Below are 18,551 nucleotides of genomic sequence, written 5' to 3' on the forward strand. Positions count from 1 at the left end.
TTCAAAAATGGAAAGGTAAGTAGGTATGTCTTTTTGTCATTGGACATTTTCAAAAAGAGCCTAGGTTTCAGAGGTAAATGCTACAATTCATTTGTTTTGCTTAATCTTTTCTTCTTATTATGAAGGAGGGACTTATTTAGAGGTAACTGTGATGTAAAAACAAAACAAGACAAAAATCCTTAATAAAACATTTCATTTTTGAAAACTAAGAAATGCATACCTCTTCCTTCAAAGCAGATTACCTTTCAATTTAACCAATCTTAAAGTAGCATCTCCTTTTAACACCTCTATTATATTTCTAAATTATGCAAAGAAAGAAGACATTTTAAAATTAGGACTTTAAAGATGTTCTCATTCTCATGGAGGGAGAAGGAGATATAGTTATACTGGCTAACCCCAAGATAACAAAAGAATCCAAGGAATACATCAATCGACAAATCAGCAAGCATTTGTTAAGCATCAGTTACGTGTTAGGCACTGAAATAAGTGCCAAGGATGTCCAGAACTTTGAGTAGATTACATGTGAAGGAATTATGGTGAAATACAGAGGAGAATTACATAGGATCAGAGGGTACTGAAGCGCTGTTTGTACTGGTTAACAGATTTGATACGGGGAAATATTTTATAACAATCAGAGTTGCACAAAATTGGAATGAACTGCCTTCAAAGGTGGCAGAGGATGGATGACCCCATGTCAGGTATGCTCATATCATATTCCTTTCAGATATGAGGGGGAAGAAATGGCTAACTGAAATCCTATCCAATTTTAAAATTTGTTATTCTATACAACAAATGTGATTCCTGCTTTCAAGGAGCTTATAATTTAGCAGGGCATATCAGACAGCTACCTAAGTAGCTATAATCTAAAAGGTCTTTAATTCCCCCGTTTCTCCCCCCCCAAAGATGTGACATTTTAGCATTGTGGGTAGTACTCTCACCAAGGCCATCTGTCCATAAGCCCTGCTGAGCTAAGCAAGATAATCTGATGAGTTGTTGTGGTCAAAATAGAGGGATAGATGGATATATAAGTGAAGGAGTGAAAGCGTGAACCAATGAATAACCAGTATTTGGGGCCTAACCCTCTGGTTATGGGCCTGAACTTAATTAGGTTGTCCCCATATACAGTGACAGGTACAGTTGACAGTATCTGGACCAGTACATTAATACGTCCCAGGATATTATGGTCAAACTGGACTCCACTAATATAAGCTTCTAGAAAATGCTATCACCTCTATATCATGATGATGCATGTGAACAGTGCTTTAATAGGAGTTCAAATCCCAGATCTGTTGCTTTCTATTTGTGTAATCCTGGGCAAATCATTTTACCTCTCCAGGCTTCAGTTTCCCCATCTATAAAATGCTGTTAGACTCAATAACCTCATTGTGCATTGTGTGTACATTGTGCAGCTCAGGGTTCTCATCATGAGTTTGATATAGTTTATACGTATGCTATCATGTAAAACATATTTCCATATTCAACATGTTTGTGGAAAAAGAAACAAATCAAAAGTAAAAAAGAAAAACATGAGAAAGCATAAAGTAAGGAGGAATGTGTACAAAGATAGCTTCTAAATCTGTGATTCAATGATTCTAAAAATGTAAAATACCATGTAGTAAGCAGATAAGAGAAATAAAAACAAAGTGCTAGGAGGGTTTTGAGTAAGAAAAGGTCACTTCCAGCTTGGGGATCAAGGAAGTCTTCATGGGAAACATGGTATTTATATTTGGCCTAAGAGGCTCAGTAGGATTTTGACTAGTGGAAAAGTAGAAGGACATTCCTGGCACAGGGAATGGTATGAGTCAAGATACATTGGAAAGAAAGCCTATTCAAGGGACAATACAGTTTGGCTATAGTGCAGAACATGTGACAAGGGCTAGCATGAAATATCTGGAAAAAGTAACACTGTGGGGGCCTTGATCCCAAGACTAATTAATTTGGACTTTGTTCGGGAGGCAATAGGGAGTCATTACATGTTTTTTAACAGGAGCCCAATATGACAAGAGGTATGAGTGAGGAAAATTGATCTCACAACATTGTAGAATATATTACAGGGGAAAAAACATTTTAGAGGCAGGAAGCCAGATAAGAACACCACTGACAAGTTACGGGTAAAAACACAGTGCGGGTTTGAATCAGGGTATGGGAAAACAGGAAACATGTCAGCAATTTTATGGAGCCATTCTCTAGGACTTGGTGAAAAAATGAATGTAGGGAGTGAGATAAAGGAAAGAATTAACAGTAATTTAAAGGTTTCAAGATTAGGTGATTGGAACAAACATCCAGCCATCACAACTAGAAACTAGAGGACTTTAATTCTCAAATAAGATATCTACAGTGACACTCTCATGGAGCTTTTGACCCTAAGCCTTTCTGACTAAACATCTTCACTACATTAGACAATAACTTGCGGACTTCTTAAGAGTTCCTCAGAGCCTATAAATTCAGACTGCTAAAGAGAGACTCACTGTGTATGTTCTCACTCCTTTGAGAACCATAAAAACCTTCAAGGCATTGTTCAAACCTCATTTGAACTACCACCTAATAGCAAATTTTGGTAACAAAATCACTTTGACATTTTGTTATTATCAACTTTAGTCATTTTAAAACCAGCATGTAGCTCACCAAAGATTTGTATTTTATCAGTATTACTTTGTAGTCACAAGAGACTCACTATAAAGCAACCCTAAAAATCCAACCAGCATATATTAAGAATGGATCGATTTTCTTCCATGAAATCTAGTGAAAGAACATGTTTAGTTAACTTCACACTGTTAATATGTTCATGCATTTATATATATATACACAAATACAAATACAAATACAGGTACATATATATGTATATGTCTGTGCACATACTCACACACACACACACACACACACACACACACACGAGCAGTTCAAAAGATAGATTTGACCTGAGGAACTCTAGCTTTGCTGGCTCAAAGGAGACTTTGGGTCTGATTTATAAAAGAGCTGAAATAATCCTTAGGGTAAATGTTAGGCATAAAAAACTTTCAATACTTCCTTAAGGTGAAGAGCCCCTACAGTTCTTGTAAGTCAATGAAGAATCTGAAGGTGGTAGCAGTAGTTCATAAAAGAGCCTAGCAGATGCTGTCAGTAGCTCTAACGGACAACATCGAGTAGCAGATTCAGAGGTTGAGTGTTGTTCTAGCAGAGGCATATCCCAAGGAGCATTATTTATCCAGATTACAGGTTTTTCTTTCCCCGTAGCATGAGAATCCGTGGGACATTTTGCCCCTGTGTTTATGGAGGGATTTTCATATTTATATTGTTAATCTGTTTAATTAAATGACTTTGTTTTGAGTTAATTCATTCCAATGTTTGGTTAGGGTAAATATACTGAATAAGATCATATGAGTTATGACTTTGAATAGATGTTGTCCCAAAGCATATCTTGATCCTAAATATAGCTTTCAGGAGTCCAGATGTGAGGAGGAAATTGATCATATGTAAGTATGCTTTTAGAAGGTGATCATGGGTTCTCAAAATTTATGTCACAAAACCCAAGATCTGGTAGATATAACCCAGCTTTAATAACAAAAAAAGCTTAGAGAATAAAATTAAAATATACTGCATTCCTCTTCTCCCAGCATCACACTGAGAAATTTCAGAGGTTCACCACAAGAGTAGATACTTTAAAATATTTGTCCATGAAACACTTGTGTCACAATGGCCTGCATAAGATAGATAGTATTCAATTGCTTTGTTATTGGCTAGTCAGATCCACCCATCCTATACCCATCCAATTATTTTGTTTTTTACCCACATGTAGGACCATTTATTTTCTCCCATTAAATTTCACCTTAGTAAACTGTACTTATAGTTCTAGATTGTTAAGGTGTTTTGGTATACTAACTCAAAGACCAATTACCAATTCTTTTTTCCCCTACGGGATAGGGAAAGGGAAATGTACTATATCAATTCACAGTTTATCTACTAAGGGGAGTAAGATTGATTAAGAACAGTGATAGAGGGAGCATCTGCACTTCTGAAACCACAGATCTTTTGACCTACTGAATCTGCCTTTTTATCTGCCTTGTTAGATTGGGAACCCCTCTGAGGGCTCTAGGTGCTCTGAGGTGCACTCACACCACTCTTAGCCCAATGCAATTTGGCATTTAATTGATAACGCAGATGAAGGCAAAGATGGCATACTTAACACATATGTAAACATGAAGGTGAAGAGAATAAATAACTCAAATTAGAGAAAGGATACAACAAACTCAATTTAATAGAACTATGAGCTCAGTTTACTAAGCTGAAATTTAACAGTGACAAATATATGTTCTATATATGTGTCTAAAAATCCAACTAGACAAGTGTGCTAGAATAGGGGAGATGACTACCCAATAACTTAGCAATTGGGTACTACGTAGTTTATGTAAGGTATTGTGATACAAGTGTTTCATGGGCTATGATGTGTTATATAAAGTCACTCATTAAATAATATACTTCCTTCTTAAGGACCATGCCTTAAATCCAATTTACTCTGGCTCTCCTTGATTGGGTCCTAGCCCAAATCCTGCTTAGTGCTCATTGTTTGGGCCCTGATGTCTCAGAGTGAATATAAATAGCAATTATTTCTGTTTTGGCCAGAAACCCTGAGGGTATTCCCATCCCAGGTATTTTTTTTAAATAGGCCCTTCCTTGCCTCATTTTTTTTAAAATTAAGCCTTAATCACTGAATTGGTGCTTCCTCAGTCAAACTGAGATCTGTGAAATACCTTAGCTAGAAAAGGCCAAGATCCCCCATTGCATCCTGGGCCATCTTCTGTTGTCCTAATCTATATCTTGCCACTAGACCCAGATGGCTCTGGAGGAAAGAGTGAGGCTGGTGACTTTGCACAGCCCTCCCTCACTTAAATCTAATTCACTTGCAAGTCATGGTCACTGATGTCATGGTCCTCTGAGAACGAAGGACAAACAACAATAATAATTATTATACTAGCTCCTTGTAGTATCTGTGGTCCGGTCGTGAACTTTACTGTTTAGTAAAGACCAAAAGGGAGCCATAAAATATTTATGGGCAGAGAAGTTACATAATCAGACTTATTCATTAGAATTGATCTGTCAACTAGATGAAGGATAGTGTGGATAAGGAAAAAAAAAAAGTATAGTTCTAAGCTCTGTTAAAGGGTTACTTTCACAGCACAGGCCAGTGGTAATAAGGATGTTTACTAGGGTGGTGGCAGGAGAAATGTGAAGTATTTTAAAAGTGTGAAGGAAAGATGTAGAGTAGCCAAAGCCCCTTGAGGATTTATATATACATTTTTGCCTATTGAAAAGTATGCTGTGGGGGCAGCTAGATGGCACAGTGAGTAGAACACCTGCCCTGGAATCAGGAGGACCTGAGTTCAAATCCGGTTTCAGAAACTCAACACACTTACTAGCTGTGTGACCCTGGGCAAGTCACTTAACCTCAATTGCCCTGCCTTCCCCCCTCCAAAAAAAAAAAAAAGAAAAGAAAAAGAAAAGTATGCTGTGGTCCTATCAACTGTGGTTTAAGAAATGAGAATTAAGGATTATGAGAATGAGAATTATCATTCTGTATGTTGAACATATTTAAGAAAAGATTAAATATCTAAGTATGGACTTAAAACAAAATGAACTTTATTGAAATGAAGTTGTGACACAATATTACTGAAATAGATTTAGTATATAATTATACTTTTAACATTTGAAAACTTGGTAGTAGTTTACTTCAAGCCCATAGCCATTGTAACTTTAAGAACTAAGGGAAAAACAGAAAAGGTTTTGTTTAAATCTATTTCACACTACTTTCTTAGGCACATTTTTTTTAGACATAGTCTATATATTCCCTGTGAGTTAAAACATTTTCTTTAGTTGTTTCCAGTCATGTCTAACTCTTTGTGACCCCATTCGGGGTTTTTCTGGCAAAGATACTGGAGTAGTTTGCCATTTCCTTCTCTAGCTCATTTTACAGATGAAGAAATTGAGACAAACAGGGTTAAGTGACTTGCCAAAGGTCAGACAGTTGGTAAGTGTCCTGGATTTGAACTCAGATCTTCCTGACTCCAGGTCTGACACTCTGTCCACTGTGCTACCTAACTAACCAAGTTAAATCAGGATTGAAGAGAGTTTAAGGTTTAAAATTATAATAGCAAAGTGAAATTTTTAATAGGTTCATAGACTGAAAGCTGGAATCTAGTACAGCTCCCTAATTTTACAGAAAGGGAAATTGAGACCTAGAGTCAGGAAGTGATTTGTCCAAGACCATCATGCAGCTAATAAGCATTAGATGTGAAATAAAAGCAACAAACTATTATTAATAACATTATATTCATTGTTAAACTCATTCTTAATTCAACAGGCCTTAAAAATCTATTCTTCCCTTTTTCCCCTCTCACTCTTGGCTCCCAATTACTTACTAAAATTCATATCATTATCTACATTTTAAAGATTAGGAGTTTAAACTGACTTGCTCAGTTGGCAAGTGACAAAGTTTGGACTAGAACTGACATCTCTGAAAGTCCAGCCCACTGAACTCTGGATAGGATAGTCTAGTTTTCCATAATCTAGTCTCCACTTGCCTTTTAAGCTTTATCTTACAGGGAACTCACTCTTTGTTAAGACAAAGAGAATATAGGAGTCAGAAGGCCTTGATACATATATGCATCTAATGATTCCTAGTTGTGTGATAATAAGTAATGGTCTTTACCTCGGTTTCCTCATCTGTAAAGGCAGAAAATGGACAAGTTGATTTCCACAGTCTCCCCTTCATCTCTTGGTTACCCATTGTTCCCTGAATTTTGCTTGTACTTTACTGTTAGTAAATTTTTGTTCATGCCATCCCCACCAACCACAATATCCACCTTTTCTGACTATCCAAATCTTAACCATTCATCCTTCCAGGCCCAGATTTAGGCCTATATGCTCCATGAATTCTCTGGCCATTTCCTCATGGAGTGTTCTCTTCCTCTTAACTTCTATATCAGTTACTATCCAAACAGGTCAAATGAGCTAACATTGTGCTGTGGTGGTCAAAAAAAAGCTAATGAAATCTGAGTTTGCATTAATAGTAGGTAAAGCCTTTACATGAAGGTCTATGCAAGGTCAGATCTCAACTAGAGAGGAGTTATATCAATGCATTTATACTCCCCAGGCAAGGTTGGAAAATTGCATTCCCGGTGGATTATTGTCCAATGAAAGCTTTGAGTCTGCACTGTAACATATACAATATAATTTATTGCAAAAAAATCACCCATGTGCAATGCACAGCAAATTTTTATTACATCAAAAACATGTGTATCCAATTGTGCCCCTCATTCCTCCACCTCTGCATTTACCTGTTGTAAGTACTATCCTAAGTCCTAGCCTTTATCTGGAGGATTGTGTTTCACTGTAGGTATCCCATTTTAAGAAAAATATTTTCAGATATTGAAGGGGAAACCTGGATAGTGAAATTTCTGGAGACCTGGTCATTTAAAGAGAAACTCCTAAAACTTGGAATTTGGCCAAGCAGAAAGATGTAAAGGGTTGGCAATTTTCAAATAATAATACCTTTCATACAGTATCTCATTTTTGATTCTTACAGGAGTTCTATAAAGCAGGCAGAGAAGACATTTCCCTCATTTTATAGATGATAATACTGAAGGTCAAGTAAAATCAATGAGCCTTTATTAAGCGTGCCAGGCACTACACTAAGCTATGAAGATCAGAGAGTTTTAAGTGACTCATCTATGTTTATACAGCTGTCAAGTGTCAGAGCTTGGACTAGAATCCAAGTCTTATAATTCCTACTCCAGGGATAGTTCCAACCTTTGTCTTATGTTTCAAGGTGACAGAAAAATCAGGATCATGCCAGTGTGAGCAGAACCATAGGTCCCTGGTTAGTGTCTGAGTTCTCCCATGTGCATGCAGTTCAGGGAGGAAATAGCCATGGCTTTGGTCTGATAAAGGAATTGTTGTCCTTCCCTCTTATGCCTCCCTTCCCCATGCTATATAATAGGAACATTATTATCAGCATACTTCATAGAGTTTAGAAAAGGACTTTAGTAATTACCATGTCCAACCTCTACTTTTACAGAGAAGAGCACTGAGAGGTACCTGGAGGAAGAGACTTGCCCAAAATCATACAAGAATTTAAGTAGAGTTTCTCTGACTCCAAGTCCACTGCTCTTTTCGCTATACCATATTTCCTGATCATCTTAAACCTTCCATCTAAGCTTGCTAGTCAATTCTTCTCCTAAGAATCTGGGTTTACATGTTGTAAGCAGACTCCTACTCCAGCCAAGTAATTCTCTCCTCCCTAACTCACCTTTTTCATCAGGCACTGGCCCTCCAAATCATGTCTGTGGGTGTTTGTCATGTTTTCGTAACAAATTATTTCTTGCCTGTTCCTTAAACAGTTTTTTTTTCCTCACTGGAGTTTCTCTATGAAGAATTGAGGAGAACAAAAGGCCATGCCAAACCAAGTTATGACAAGGTCAAAAAGAATTCACATTTCTATAGTACTGTGATATTTAATAGGCCCTTTTCTAACAACAACCCTGTGAAATAGGCAGTATGGCTGTTATTATCCACATTTCACAGAATAGAAAAATGGATCTCAAAAAGGTTAAGAGATTGGTCCATAATTATATGGTTAATTAGTAGTAAAGCTAGCATTCAAACCCAATCCCCAGATTCTAAAAATAGCACATTGCGCTACACCACATTATCAGTCAATATATATGAAAAGGGAGGGTTGGCGATGATAGTCTTCTTTGTCCTAACCTATTTCAGCTCACCCACAAGCTGAACAAGTAGGAGGCCCATGTCTGTTGCCTACTGGGGAAGGACACATATTATCATAGAAGGACAGGCATATGAAAGACAATTTGGATACCCTGCTTGCTACAGCCAATGGGGTGAACATTACAGAGACATGACTCACTATATTTTACCTCAATATAATTCTCAACATTTAATGTCATCTAAAAATGACTTTCTTCACAACAGTATAAATGTTTAGGCAGAGTCCGGATGACCATCTGTCAGGGATTTTGTCGTGCTGATTTTTGCATTGGACAGGACTAAATGAACACTATTTCCTTTCAACTTAAATGTTTTGTGATTCTATATATTAATTTTTTATAATGATAACAATAACATACCATTTATATAGTACTTTAAGGTTTGCAAAGTACTTTACATGTCTTATCTCATTTGAGCTTCACAAAAGCCCTATGAGATAAATGTTATTATGTTCCCTATTCTACAGATGAGAAAATGGAGGCCCAGAGATTACGTGGCTTGGCTAAGATCATATAGATAGATAAATAACTGAGGGTGGATTCAAATGTTGATCTTCCTGACATCAACACTCCCACTCCTTTGCTGGTTATTATATTTCTTTCAATTATATCCCTTCGTGCTAGCACAGAGTAGGAGGCCCTCAAAAATTATTTACTTAATGAATTCAAATATGAGTGATGCAACTTCCTGAAAGACTTTTATTATAAATGTATATTCCATTTTTCCATAGGACATTTTGCTTTCTCGTATAGTTTATTAAATTTTTGTTACCACATTTTCAAAGACATCCCAGTTTGATTCGGTTTCTTGTTCAATTTTTCAGCATCTTTAAAGAGTTAAAGTTGTGAGACAGAGACCAGTGGAAAGCATCATTTACTGTTCTTTTAATAGGGGGACTAATCACAGTACATGTTTTTCTATCATTTTCAGGGCAGGAAAGTGCTTTATATACATTATCTCATTGGAGTCTCACAAAGACCTGGCAAGATAAATAGTACAGTTATTATTATATTTATTTTACAGATGAGGAAACTGAAGGTCAGAAAAGTAAAATGACTTGTGAGCCCACAGTTACTTAAGTGTAAGGATTTGCATCCTCATGTTTACAGAAATCAAGGGATTTCTGTGGTAGTCCTGTTCTCGTCCAGGCAGTATAAATGTGACAAGGGACCCTCCTGCCACCATGGTCAGCATTTTATTCTGTTACACTTGTCATGTAAACAAGATTTGGAGTTGAAGGACCTTAGTTCAAATCCCAGCTAAATTACTTAGGATCTCAATAAACTTGGGCAAATCACTTAATCTCTCTTGGCCTCACATTTTACTCATCTTTTCAATGAATGGTTGGGGAAAATGACCTTTAAAGATTTATCTAGTTCTAAACCTATAATCCTATGATCCTTTTACTAATGCAATATATAAAAATATGCAACATTAGAAAAATGTGTACATCATTTTAGATTTTAGCTAAATGATAATCCAAGATTTATTTAAGACTTTGCTGTGTTAAATTTTGTCATTTTGCTTTCACTTAATCCCTCCTAACCTAATTAGAAACACAATGTCTCTAATGTAAAAAGATTAATTTATTCATACATTTATGTAGAAAAGACTTCTTGAGATTCTACCATGAACAAGGCCTTATGTTGGGAGCTGCAAGGGACACAAAAATGAAGAAATCACTGTCCCTGCCCTCCTAAGCTCATTTAGCTTATGTTCTATTAGAGAGGATGCAATTTGAAATCTTAGACAATATTGGAATTTTAAGTCTTATCTCACTGGCACTCTTGTTAACAAAAATTATTGTATAATTGAAAGCCATTTTTAATTCCCAAGTAATCACACACATGCAAACATATGCACAGCATTAAAACCTACTGTACAAAAAGTTGAATCTTGAAGATGTACTTACACATATAACACTGTTCTAGTGTCACCTACTTTCCCAGCATCCCCTACTGTTAGAGTGTCATAGCCTCTTTCCAGTTCAAACTCTTCAAAGGCAAGCTTGATGACCTGATAGAAAGACCAAAAACAAAAAACAAAAACCTTGTTGGCTGAAACTTATTTTTATTGAAAATATATTTATTCACTTGTAGTACTGAACCATATTGCTATTTTCATTCCTTCATATAGAGCCATTTCAAATACTAGCATATTACATATTTGCAAATAGCTATCATTCATATAGCACTATAAGGTTTGCAAAATGATTTACATATATTACATCATTTGATCCTCACAACAACTCTTTGAGGTTTCATAGATGTGTCATGTTTAACATCATCATACATATTTTTTAATGTAAGCATATTATTTTGCTGATATTTTGGAAATAAATTGCTCATTTGCTCTAAAGATTCTTAGCCTGGTCCATGGATAGATTATTGAGGGTCTATGAACTTGGATGAGAAAAAATATATGTGTGTATGTACATATATAAACATATATACATATGGATGTTTATTTTCACGAACCTTTAATGGGCATTTCCTTCAATAATTAATTATTTTCTGATAATTTTGGTCTTATGCTTCACTAGACTGCCAAAGAGTTCCATGACACACAAAGAGTGTAAGAATCCCTGGCTTAAAGGGTCTTAAGTTATAGAATTTATAAAATTTTCAGCTGTCATTACTTCTTTTGAAAATATCCTTTTCCAGTTTCTCAGACAAAATTCAGAACTTTGTATTCTTTAAGCCCTTGTCATGTATCAGATATTTAAACACATGTTAAAATAAAGTTTATGTGCCTTCAAAGTCCATAGCTAGTCAATAACAAAATAATGACCTAAGATGTGAAAAAAAAATCTATGTTCACAAACAACTGGATTTTTTTCCCCTGAGTTAGCTGACCATACTAGTTATTTCGGTGTCAAATAGATACAACACTAATCTAGGTAAAAGAGAAATTTTGCTGACCTTAGGTTGGATAGCTTTTGAGGGTTAAGTATTGTAAGCACAGTACAGACTGAAGGAGTTACATAACAAAAAATTTTCAGGTGAATCCAGAGTATAGTTTTATCTGAATTGATGGATACATTTCTGAGTCTAGAAGGGACTTCCTGACATCTGGTTTTGCAGTCAGCCTGTTTACTCCAGAAAGATCACTTTGACATGATGCTATCTATCACGTCTAAAGTAGACAGTATTCTGTCAGCTGAGGTGAGAAAGTTATATGAAGATTTAAACTAGTATAAGTAATAGAACAGGACCCTTGAGATCGCAATATATAAACTGTCTACCCACTTCACTGACTTAGAAAGTACACTTGACTATTGATGTTTCAGATCTAATTCAAGACATTTATCCTCATCTTCAAGGATTGTTAAGGGCCTGGGTAACTTAAGAAGAGTTTAAGACTTTACCTTTCCCTTTTCAATGCTACAATCTTTCAATAAAACACACACACACACACACTCCAGAATTTCTATTGCCACATTTTAAAACAATTGTGGGTCTCTCATAGAGAAAAGTAACACTTCCAAATCCACATATTTATTATTTAACAATATTCGAGAGAAAATTAAAATTAAACTATCTTCTAAGAAATAGTAACTGTAGTGCCATACTTCCAGTGATAGAATTGGCTTTCAATTAATAAAAGTCAAGTCTACAATGGATTCATTTCACACCCACTTATACCAGGCCCTGTGCTAGGCAACAAATACATAAAGTCAAAAATGAAATATTCTCTTCTATTAAGGAACTTACATTCATTACAAGGAAGGGGGAAAACAGTATTCAAATAGAAAATTAAGCATAAGACATAAACAGATGAGAAAGGAAGAATTTTCTGAAAAAATGCAATAGCAATTAGGAAGACCAAGAGAAGCCTTGTGCATTTGAGTTTAAAGAAAGAAATATTTATTAAGTGCTTACTATATGCCTAGTTCTATGCTATATAAATTCAAACAAGCAAGATAGTACCTGTCCCTACTGAGATTATATTCTAATGGAGAAGATAAAAAAAGAAAGCTGGAAATAGGGGATCATGATGGGCTCATTCAGGTCATGATAAGATGGAAGATTAATTAGAAAAGCCTGGTATCCCAGAGGCAGGGTCCAAGGTTCTAGTGAGAGGGGAATGAGGATGATGGCTGGAAAGAAACTGGCATGGTACACAGTATAGAAATGTCAAGGAAGGAGGAGTGGTGTAGACATATTTGTGCTTGAGTAATATCAATTTGGGTGCCATCTGGAGATAAATTAGGAAGCTACTGCAATAATTCAGGTAAGAGGTGATGAGAGCTCGATGCAAGATGGTGGCTGCGTGAAGGAGAGAGATGTAAAAGATGTTATGGCGTTAGAACCAAGAGATGTAACCTGATTGGATATGAAGAAGCAGGGAAAAGTGGAAGAACTAAAAACAGTACTAGAAACTAGACAGGACTCCTACTATGATGCTCTATTGTGGTATGGACATGACTGCCTACTTAATGGTTGAGCCAGAAAACTATGTTTATCAAGTTCTCTTGAATCAGAGAAGCTTTTTACTGGAGATACATGGTGCTGGAGAGAGATGAAATCAACTCAATGATGATCAAGCAAGCTAAATACAGAAAGGTTTATACCTAGTAACCTAATAACTAAATGATTCTTTGGCCATGACAAAACCTTAAACCCAATTCCCTCAGGATCTCATTGAGTGGACAAAAATAGGTCCATGCCCTGCCCAAGCACAACTTCATGGTTTCTTGGGGGCTCTCCTGGCTCAGAGTGAACATCAATAGTAACTGTTTCTCTTTTGGTCAGCAATCCTGAGGGTCTTCTCCTCCCAGTTTGAATTTTTTTAATTAAAGGGGCCATCCCTGGACTCACTTCTTAAAGAGGCCTATTCACTGAATGGGCATTGCCTCATTCAAAGTGAGACCTTGAAAAGACCTTAGCTTAAAAAGGCCAAGGTCTCCCATTGCATCTTGGGCCATTTCCAGTTGTCCTGATCAACATTTGGCCATTGGACCCAGATGGCTCTGGAGGAGAAAGTGAGGCTGGTGACTTTGCATAACCCTCCCTCACTCGAGTCCAATTACAAGTTATGTCGTCATCTCCCTGATGTCATGGTCTCTTTGAGAAAAAAGGACAAACCACAACAATGCATGGAAGAAAGAGAAAAGTTAAAAGCTGCTCTCAATCTATTGTGGTCCACCTCTACTACTGTGGGATAGTGGCAGAATGTCAGAAAAGAAACCAAAGGGTTTTGTCAATGACTGTTAAGCATCTATAAACATTCATTTAACTGCTGGCAATAGAAATAATTTTTATACCATGACACACAAGTTCACAGGATCATGGATTTAGATGAGAATATAAGTCACATATATATTTAAATTAGTCAAATATAATTCAAGAGCCCATAATTGACAGCTGAGGAAAATGAAGAAGAGAGAGGTTAAGTGACTTTCCTAAGGTTACACAGATATTAGGTAATGACATATTTTTGGAAGAAGTGAACCACATCGATACTGACATTCTCATAATACAGGAAACCAGAAAATAGAAAGAAGCTGCAGGTAAATGAAAGAACAGCTCTCAGTTTTTCCACAAAGAGATAAAGGCACTGATAATTATTTTAACTATGCAACTAAAGGTGATAAGAAGCATAATTCTGTGGGATACTTGATCATTTTATTGAAATGCCCAGAAACATAAGCCAAAACAAAACCAAAAAAAAGTAAAATCAATTTACCATGGGAAAAAATTATGGTTTCTGCATTACATGTATTGTAATGAATGAAGACTTAGAGAAATTTTATGAAGAACTTGGCAAGATCCTGCAAATCAAGTCAATATATACATTCTGAATGAATGAGCACATTTATTTATATGTGCATGCATGAATGAAAAAGCATTCATTAAGTGCTTACTATGTGCAAAGTGTCGGGGGAAATCAACAGAAAAGGAAGATGGTCCTTGCTCTCAAAGAACTCACATTCCAGTAGGAGGAGAGAAGATACACCCCCCCACCCACACATACACAGATGTGTTTACACACACATACATATATGCATGTATACACACACATATATATGTTACATTCTCATCTAAATCAATGATCCTATGGATTTGTCTATCATCGTACAAAATGATCTAGATTGCCAGCAGCTACACTAATATAAATGTATGTGTATGTCAGCTGCAAGTCAGATGGAAATGTCCCTTAATTCCTATGGTTCAACACAAAGCAAATGCTAATACATCTTCTTTAGTGACATTTTCATTGATAAAACCATATCCTTTTCTCACATTAAACCATTTGACAGTAATAAGACACTGTCACGATCGATGGAGTGCTGGGCTTGGAGTCCGGAAAATCCAAGTTCAAATCTAGCTTCTAACTCTTCCTAGCTGTGTGAACCTGGACATATTACTTAAACTCAGTTTGCCTCAGTTTCATCATCTGTGCAATGGGGATAATAAAATTACCTCTCCCTTAGGGTTATAGTAAGGATTAAATGAGATCTTTGTAAAGTATTTAACACAATACCTGACATGTATAATTATATAAATTATAATTATGATTATACAAAAATAAATTATATGTAGTGTGTGTGTGCATGTGTGTGTGTGTGTGTGTATGTGTGTGTGTGTGTACCCTTATTCTCTCTCTCCTTTCCCCTTCCCCTCAATGACTTTGGAGGCTTTTCTGGGTCTTCAGAGACTTTATGCCTTCAATTCAAAACTGGACATAGGAGAGGATTAAAAAAGGAAAGCTAGAAAATAAAGTCCAAATTTAGAGAAAAAAAGGAGTAAAAGCCTTAGACTACTCAGAAACCTCCTTCCCAGATATCTTTAATATGTATTCAAAATTGGAAGTGATTTGGAAGGTGCAAGGTATGAATATTTTTTCAACAACTTCACAATAAATGAAATAAAATATGTCAACAGAAACATGGAAATCACTTGAGATTTAGCAATCTACATGGAACTTAATCTAATTGAGAAAAGTTTAAAAATAACAACAAATTAGAAGAAAAGGTAAAGATGAGGACACATAATTTGAACAGCCTTAATGTGACCTTTTCAAATAATCTGTTGATTCCCCAAAAAATTTGAAATGGAAAAAGGCAAACAAATTAACCTTGGATTTTTTTATTTCCAACAGAAGTTTAAATAATCTGAATAAGTCTCCACAATACGCAAGGTGCCAAAACCTAGAGATTAATTAGTTACTAAACAGCTAATCTTTCCAAACAGAAAAAAGAAGCCAAGGCCAAAACCAGTTTAATGCATAAGTTACCTATAAAATACATTGGAAGATCATGATGAAAGAATATAAGCAGCTTCGCCTCATAAAGAAGTCAAAATCAATAAAGTGAAAACAAATTTCAAGAAAGCTTGGCATAAGATATGACTAAGTACTAACCCCAACAACACTTATAGATGAATCTATAATGCCAATGCATAGATGGAAAATGGAACAGATTTGCCAGTTCCTAATTACTTATTTATACAATCAACTGGCAATTGAACTACCATAGTCAATCTTTAATGCTTAATGCAAAGCAGCATGGTAGAGTAGAAATAACACTAAACTTGGCATCACAGAATCTGAAGTTAAAATCCTGATTCTGTCATTTACTATCTTCATGACTTTAAGCAAGTCACTTAGGTTCTCTGTCCTTTAATTTCCCCTTACATAAGATGAGAGTGTTGAGCTAGATGATGCCAAAGTTTGCTTCCAATTTTAATTCTATCATTCTATGGTCCCTGATTGTCAGTATAAGGAAGTGGAAATGGTTCTTAAGAAGAAAAAGAAGAGAACAGAAAGTTAGCCCAAACAAACATGCACAGAAGTACATAATGGAAGTAATGCAATCTTGAAACCAGCGAGGGATCATTTTATAAAATATTAAGATGTCAACCTTATCTCCTAGTCGATAAACTTCTTCAACCATCATTACCTATATCTTTATTGTTCCTCAACTATCCACCAGGACAGTCTTATACAATATCTCACCAACACCCACAAGTCTGTCCCTTTCATTACTTTAATTTCTTAAAGCTACACCTAAATACAAAATGGTCACAAGGAGACCTATGTGCTGGAAACAAAGAAAAAATTAAAGGGTCCCTGTCCTCAAGGAGCTAATAGTCTATAGGAGGAAAGGAATTCTAGATATTTTTCAGAGGAGGGGAATTGTTTTGATCAGAGGGTAGAGTTAAAACTATGAATATATTTAGTAAATACTAAATAGGCCAATTTTGAATAGGTCATTGGGAAGCACTATAGAAAAGGTTAAAAAGTTCATTTGGAGTCAGAATTTGTAGGATTTTGCATGGTAATCTGAGCTTTTGCCCATTAGATCACAGAATCATATAACGTCAGGGATGAAAATGTCCTCAGAGGTCATCTAGTTTAACCTGTATAGGTACATATTTAGGAATACAGAAGACTTTTTAGCAAAGTAATGTGGTCAAAGTAGTGCTTTTAGAAGATTAATTTGGCATCAAAGTGCTGGAGGGATTGAAGGGATGGTAGAATGGAGACAGGGATACCAATTGATAGGCTGTTATAAGAATTTAGGTGATAGGTCCTGGTTTAGAGTATGAGTGGACAAGAAGGGATATATTTAAAAGACATTTTGAAGGGGAAATTATTTGTGTGAATTGGTTACAAAACATAATTGTGGTAGTGGAGAGGGAGAAAGATCTATCAAGGAAAACTCCAAGGTTTTGTTTCCTGATGGCTTAGAGAAAGATTGCTTCCTTAAGAATGGGAAGAGAATTAATAATTTAGGGGAAAGAATCAGCAATGGATTATTATATTGAATCTATACTTTAAAATTATTCCAGTCTATTCATGGGGGTAGCATGGTGTGCTGCATAGAGCATGGCCTTGAATCTAAGAAGACATAGGTTAAAGTCTTACCTCTGAGTGTAAGGTTGTACTGGCTTGTGATTATGGGAAAGTCAATTAACCTCTCAGTGCTCTGGGCAACTCTCCAAGAATACATACTATCAAAAAGGTGCTGACCTTCACTGGTAGAGGGAGTTGCCTCATTGGGAAGCTCTTTATACCAATGAAATCACAGATCTAGCCTTTATCAACCTCATATTTCTTATTTTGTAATTTACAAATTATGCTATGGCCCTTGGTTTCATGAGACCACAGAATGTAGCAAACCTCTATCTTGTTGTTTTTTTTTTTAACTTGAAAAAAATGAGAGAAATTCTCCTGAATTGTCTGACCAATTTCACTTGTACCTGATTTCAGATTCACAAAGTGTCAAAGATCTGCTCTTCAAAATAAATATGGAATACATTAATCTTGTTATTTTAAAATCATACTAAAAATAGTGTTGGAGTCATCATATTCTATTAAAAATAAAGAATCAGTACAAATTGCAATGTTTTATATGAATATATTATTTTAACAATTTGATTTGAAACAGGTGCATGATATTATAGATATTCCAGACCTTCCAGGATAAATATTGAATATTAAAATAGCACCTGATGATGATGTTATTTTGAATGTCCTTGCTCATAAGCCATCTGATATCACTTAAGTGCTTAGAATAAATAAAGAGATTAATAAAAGAGCCAAATTTGGACCCTTAACAGCAGATTATCGCAATCATATCCTGACATTGTTACATGACCCCAACATGTTCTCAGAATGTCTAGCTCAGGAGCAAGACATTGAAAATCCATTCTTACTGAAGACTAATACTGGATAATTTATAATGACTTGGGTGGGTATTTCATCCTCATTTAGGAGGTTTAAGCATTTTATTAGGGAAATATTCAAAATGAGGGAGAGAGGTG

The 18,551-nt window shown here is 35.8% G+C and overlaps 1 protein-coding gene across 1 annotated transcript in view; it reads right to left on the reverse strand.

Moving 5' to 3' along the window:
• The window catches only part of LOC118843733 (CUB and sushi domain-containing protein 1-like), a 2,679,416-nt gene that overhangs the window by 727,172 nt on the left and 1,933,693 nt on the right, over positions 1-18,551 (reverse strand). The window contains 1 exon segment of the mRNA XM_036751485.1: positions 10,694-10,797. Coding sequence (XP_036607380.1) covers positions 10,694-10,797 — 104 coding nt within the window.

This window comes from Trichosurus vulpecula, chromosome 3 (genome assembly GCF_011100635.1).
Source record: "Trichosurus vulpecula isolate mTriVul1 chromosome 3, mTriVul1.pri, whole genome shotgun sequence".
NCBI lineage: Eukaryota > Metazoa > Chordata > Mammalia > Diprotodontia > Phalangeridae > Trichosurus > Trichosurus vulpecula.